At 32.5% G+C, this 6,604-nt stretch overlaps 1 protein-coding gene across 1 annotated transcript in view; it reads left to right on the forward strand.

Moving 5' to 3' along the window:
- LOC117108374 (DBH-like monooxygenase protein 1 homolog) overlaps window positions 1-5,307 on the forward strand; it is a 38,181-nt gene extending 32,874 nt beyond the window's left edge. Inside the window, exons 9-13 of the mRNA XM_033250375.1 lie at window positions 681-805; window positions 1,130-1,189; window positions 1,959-2,083; window positions 2,693-2,831; window positions 4,114-5,307. Of these exons, the coding sequence (XP_033106266.1) occupies window positions 681-805; window positions 1,130-1,189; window positions 1,959-2,083; window positions 2,693-2,831; window positions 4,114-4,272 (608 nt within the window). The 3' untranslated portion in view covers window positions 4,273-5,307. The remainder of the gene's footprint in view (window positions 1-680; window positions 806-1,129; window positions 1,190-1,958; window positions 2,084-2,692; window positions 2,832-4,113) is intronic.
- The last annotated feature ends 1,297 nt before the right edge of the window (window positions 5,308-6,604 follow it).

Here is a 6,604-nt window from a genome sequence, read left to right on the forward strand (position 1 = left end):
AATATATATATAGCAGCAGACAGCAAATACATCTTCAAGCTCAATACCAACGAAAAGTCGGGGAGGTGTTGCATATCAACAAGCAACTTTTACATGTTAATTTAACTTTGACATTCTGATGTTCATTATTTCATTACTTACCTCCTTTCGGTCCAATCGATTCTTTAACATGCAATGGCTTGTTATTTGTTTGAAATAGCTATGGTTGAAGTCCTCTTTATTTAAGATACAATGTATCGCAGGTGTTCACTGCCTTTATAAAGATTGCTTGTTAACAATCATTTCACTGAAGATGGCAAGGGATTTGCCGAAACATGTATATGTAGTATTTTTAAATGGAATATTTAATAATAAAATCAGGAAGGTCGTGGCTATATGGTATTGAGATTGAAAATTATTGTGGTATTCTTAACATATATATATATATATATATATATATATATATAATTATATATATATATGTATATGTATGTATATGATATATATATGTATATGTATATATATTATGTACAATGGTTTTGTTTAGTTTTATTCTTAAAGATATATATATATACATACATATTATATGTATATATATATATATATACATATAATATGTATGTATATATATGTACATGTTATTATATACAATAGATTTTGTTTAGTTTTATTCAAATCCAACTGTTCTTCTTTCGATTTAGCTACAAAAATTAGTCTTCAACATTATCGTAATGGAAGTTTGATCGACGATTTGGCACGTGATGACAACTATGACTTCAACCTTCAAGAATTTCGATATTTTGAAACCGAAAAAGTTTTCAAACCGGTAATACAGACAAATTTAGTGACAGTTGCAATCAATCAAAATCCTATTGCCAAAAAAATGTGTAATAGCCTGTACTGCACAGCGTGTCCAAGATGATTTTTTCTTAACATGACTTCGCTTCACCTTATTTACATGAACCTCACTGGCTTCCGTTCGAAAAGCATTTACTTTCAAAATCATGGTTTTCGTTTTAAATACATCACCCATATTCCTTAGCTTTAATAAATATGCGGGAGTATCGGAAAGCAAAATTAGATCTAGAAAGACAAAAATAGAAGTGTCTATGCAAAATCGTGTTTTTTTTTTTTGTTTGTTTGTTCGTAGGGTGATGAATTTGTAGTGACATGTGTATATAAGACAGTGGGCAGAGAAAATATTACAGTCGTAAGTAGATGAAATTTCCCCGAATTCTTCTTTTATCAAGATACGTGTCGGTCTTAAGACGAATTTATCTGTGACCGTCTTTTTGTCGTCTGTGATCTTGTGTTCTCTGTGCTATGTAGATCCAGGCCAAAGGCCAAACCTCGTCAAAGATAGACCATTCCAGAGTGTCAATCAAAGTTAACAACTGACCAATCAGAACAGGGCCACGCATACATGCGTGTCTCAAAAACACAATTGTTGTCCAACAACAAACATACGAGGTTTTTTTTTGTTTCGTGGGACCTTACCAACACCCAAGGGAGTGGGGGTTAGCGAAAAGGTCCGTTCAGACGACCACAAGTTAGTGCAACTTCGTCGCACGCACAGATGACGCTATGAAAACATAATTTGCCTATCCAAATCTCGTTATTTTGATTGCCAATCCCTTATTATGGTTTAAAAGAACAATTCTGGGTCATAAAAGCCATAAAAAAATAAAAAAAAAAAACTTTCCCCATGAATCCCACCAGGGATTTCATTACACGAAAAGTGACTGAGGCAGCGGTGCTCCAGAAATTGGCCGAAAAGTGTTCCGACATATTTTTAATTGCAATAATTACAGGGCAAACAAGAAATTTTATTTTAATTAAATATTTAGGTTAATAATAATGTTCGGGCTATGTTGTTTAAAAATAATAATAAAAGAAAACTTCATTGATTAAGATATTAAAACATACAGAACTGTTCAGAAAACGTTGATATTACTAAACTTATATTTTTTACCTTCTAGGGCGGCATCAGCACAAGACAAGAAATGTGTATGGCTTTTGTGGTTTACTATCCAAAACAATCCAAAGCTGGTGCTTGTTTGTCTTCACCGGACATATCTGCATTCTTCAATACGTTCAATATTAGGTAAGTAAAAGATATTCATTATTTACTACTAAAACTAGACACAGTCTATTGAAATTCTAAATGTTTTGAATCTCTAGCAGAAATTATTTTCCATCAATTAATGTTTATATCGTTTTTGCTTCTCTAACCAAAAGTTTATAAGCTGCCACCTTGTCGGAGTGCATAAATTGTAAAGGTAAACAATCTGTGAATAAAAATAAAGGCAGTTGTTGCACGGGCATAAGTGTTTGACATTATGAATGCGCAGGTTAATTTCCATGTGCAAAACCTTCACCAGATTGTTAGCCTTTTCGTTTTTGGTGGTTTATTTCAGCGAATTTTTGGAGTTGTAACAGTTTTGCTGGAGTCATGGACAAATCTATTTAAATTCATGAGAGCGGCGTAGTTTAATAAAAACGAATATTTAAAGGTTAAAGTTTATGTATCTATACCGCGAGAAACACAGGCGTTTATACGCTAAAACCTTTATTTTATCACAGATTATTTTCTTGCCCTCTAAGCATATTAAGTATATATCATGGTGTTTTGAGTTATGTCTTTTTATTTTGACGTGTATATTGTTGTCTATAGGCCTTATCATGTTGAATATTATTTTACTTAACTAACCAGCGGATATATTTGTCCTCAATGTATGATCGACACACTGGGATCAGTGGAACCAAGCGTATTGCGAGATGGCTTACGCCAAGTGTCATATGAGGGCAAGCGAATAAATTATTGTAGAAATTATGAGGGGGACAATATCGGGGTAAGTTTTCCATCAAGCTTATATATACTTTATCTTTATACACATCTAGATGTGTATAAGAGTCCGATCAGAATGACAAAATAAACTAAGCATCCACTGGAAAGAATCCCAATATCTGCAGACGGACCCGTTTCGGCCTTCCAGGCCTCATCAATGCAGCTAGGGTACAGACCCAAATATGTATATTATATATTTATATATATATATATATATATTATATATTTATATACATATATGTATATTATATATGTATATTATATATATATATATATATTTATATATATTTATATATATTTATACAATAAAATGCCTCCGACGAGATTTGAACCTGTGACATCTCGCTGTCAAGGCTGATCGGATTTTCTCTACTGTTCTGTTTTAATTTTAAATTGTTTTGCATTATGTGGCCGTTTGCTGTTTTATGGGTTCTTCCCATTTGCCTTTTCAAATTATATATTATTAAAGAACCTCTATTGAGATCCAGTGGGCCGCCATTGATGCACGGTGGAGATTGCATCTTTAGATCTCCGATCTTGTTCACAAATTCACGGACTAGTGCTGTCTCGTAAGAATTTCGTAGGACGAGTTAAGAATGACAAAATATTCTCTGTATCTACTGGAACCGAGCCGCGTAGCTTGTATTCCACTATTTGCATTCACATCTGGGCCGGCTGTGTATATATATTGCCTTGGTTTGGCTCTGTAATCATTAGTGGTCGTGGGACTAGTTTGGGCCCTACCTAAGCTGGTTGAACGTTTCGTTTGGGTCTGTACCCTAGCTGCATTGATGAGGCCTGGAAGGCCGAAACGGGTCCGTCTGCAGATATTGGGATTCTTTCCAGTGGATGCTTAGTTTATTTTGTCATTCTGATCGGATTTTGTCTACTGTTCTGTTTTAATTTTAAATTGTTTTGCATTATGTCGCCGTTTGCTGTTTTATGGGTTCTTCCCATTTGCCTTTTCAAATTATATATATATATGTATATATATATGTATATATATATATGTATATATATATGTATATATATATATGTATATATGTATATATATATATGTATATATATATATATGTATATATATATATGTATATATATGTACATGTATACATATGTATATGTATGTGTATGTATATGTATGTATGTGGGTGTGGGTGGGTGTGTGTGTGTGTGTGGGGGGGTGTGTGTGTGTGTGTGTATGTATGTATGTGTATGTATAAAAATATATATGTATATATATATGTATATATGTATATATATATATTTTTTTTAAATTTATTTTGCAGGATGTACAGTTGTATGATTTTCCTGCGTGGTTCAGCGAGAATGATCGTGTTGTAAAAAAAGGAGTTTGTACCATGCCTACGAATGGTAGTGTCTCCAGGAAGTTTATGTCATTAAGTTTGTCGATTACACTGCTTTTGTCGTGTAAGCTGACGTTGTAGAGCATTATTCAAGATTATGAACAGGCTTTCATCTCCACTAAATTACTAAAAGCATTATAGAATAATGGTATTCGTATGTGTATCTTCATTATCTACTTCGTTTCTCTGTTGACTACATGCCAACTCAGGGAGCGACGTATGACGCGACCATGTTATCAATAGTTATTACCCTAAAGATTTGATTTGATTTCTATATCACAAATTGTTTATGCATAACCTTAATGTCTTGTCGTTCAATTGCTTATGATGAGAAGGTATTATATTGATTTTATGTTAGATGTAGTCAATTTACTGAACGGTATTTTGGGAATATTCCTTTGGAATCCTCCATGTTTAGGCCTATGCTAACCAAAGTTGCCAGCTCTTATTTCCATACTTTGACAGTTCTAATTTGTTTCTGATTGGTGTGTAATGCAAGCAATTGGGTAGGGCTAATACTGTTGAAGTACTCTCTGAAACCAACAAACAAGGAAAATACAGGTATTGCATCAACAATACAATATTTTTTTTTAATCAGCCAAGCAGAGTTTGTTCATAAGAGTATTAGGCCTATAACGGGCTCACAACTGGTACCGTACTTTGTATAATTTTACCCATCCGATACACACTAAATATTGTAATAACACAGTAATGTATAACTTTTATTGCATTATTTTTTTCAATTTTGTATTGTTTAAACATTCCGTACATTAAAAAAAAAAGTGACTGCTAATATTTTTTGAAAATTATAATTTGCAGAAAAGAATGCTTATATACCGATTTATTTAATCGAGTGAAAAACACCTTTTATTTGCTTGCTCGTGGCATTTGTTATGATTTTGAAGTTTAAGTGGCGGATTGACGGAGAGGATATCCTCATTAAAATGAGTGCTGACTCACTAGGGTATATGTTGATTTGAAATTCTGTAAATTGATAAAATAACATCCAAATCATGAGCAGATTTGAAAAATAAAATCAAACGAGTTGAAGGCATTGAATACGAACGAAATGTTTGCAGGTTATAAACATCAAAACAATACATTGAATTGTCCTAATACCTGTGTCCGAGCACTTCTTTGGTCGTTTTTTTTTAGTTTTAGAGAATTTAAGTACGGTTATCCTATAATTATGTTTGGTGACCACTCATAGCCAGTGGTTTCTCTTTACAGGTTTCTAATTCGAGACTAATCCCCGAGACCACCCAAAATTTCAAGTTTCCAAAGTCGTCTCGAATTGGATGGCGGACTGTACATTCTTTTCGAGATTACTTTTGCAAACTAGGCTTTTTCTCGAGATTAAGCCCATGGGGCTTGCATTCGAAGTTCTACGGTATATGGGGTAATTATAAGCACATTGTAACATTTTGTTTAAAATGTTATTTCCTTCACAATTAACAGCATGTATACTCGCCATAAAAAAAAAAAAAAAAAATTAACAATGACGGGGTGAACTTAGGAGGGCCCTGGGATTGCAAAGCAAGTCCCTATAGCTCCATTTTCTGCCGAAAGGGCATAAAGTACTCTAGGCTTAGTACAACGTAGAGAAAAGGGGATAGTGTCTTAATTGAAATACAACCCATAAATAAATGTACATATGGCTTGGGTGATTATTCATTTATTCATTCTCTTTTTATTTCAGAATATATCCATATACTTAAAATAATCTACAATGAAAGATAAGATGAATACAAAAAAAAAAAAAAAAAAAGAAAAAAAAAAAAAAAGGAAAAAAAAAAAAAAAAAAAAAAAAAAAAAAAAAAAAAAAGGTGTTCCATTTAAGATAAAGCTTGAAGCTTTTAATAATGTGCTGTGACACAGTATCAACTAACTTGTTGCAACTATTAGTGACCCTTTTTCGAAATTCGATAATGGATTTTCCAATATATTCATGGAAAAAGGGGAATATTTCTAGATACGAACATTTTACTAGCACTGCAGAAACGTAGTAACTTTAGAAACATTCGAAATGCATTATTGTAGTATACTTCAAAAGGTCTAATGGTAAATACATTATAACTTGCCTATAATGAAGCACAGTACATATTGACGCTGTAACTCTTAAACAATAAACATTTGACATCATCTGAACATTTTTTTGCTAAGGAGACTATTACCTCTTATACATAAAGAGCGAAACTGTCTTTTAATATCATTTTCGTCTTTCATATCATTGGAAATAATATGTCCATGACACTAAAATGAATCATCAAAATTAAGTTTCTTTTTTCTAAAAGATAAATACTTTTGAGCTCCAGTCAATTTTCTAATATTTGGACTAATAACCATACACACATATTTTTTTGCATTATATATAATATCATGCTCTTGTGCAAATTCCTGGCAGGTAAGTATC

The sequence above is a fragment of the Anneissia japonica genome, unplaced genomic scaffold, assembly GCF_011630105.1.
Source record: "Anneissia japonica isolate Jap-2015-1 unplaced genomic scaffold, ASM1163010v1 scaffold426_len1935630_cov189, whole genome shotgun sequence".
Classification (NCBI taxonomy): Eukaryota; Metazoa; Echinodermata; class Crinoidea; order Comatulida; family Comatulidae; genus Anneissia; species Anneissia japonica.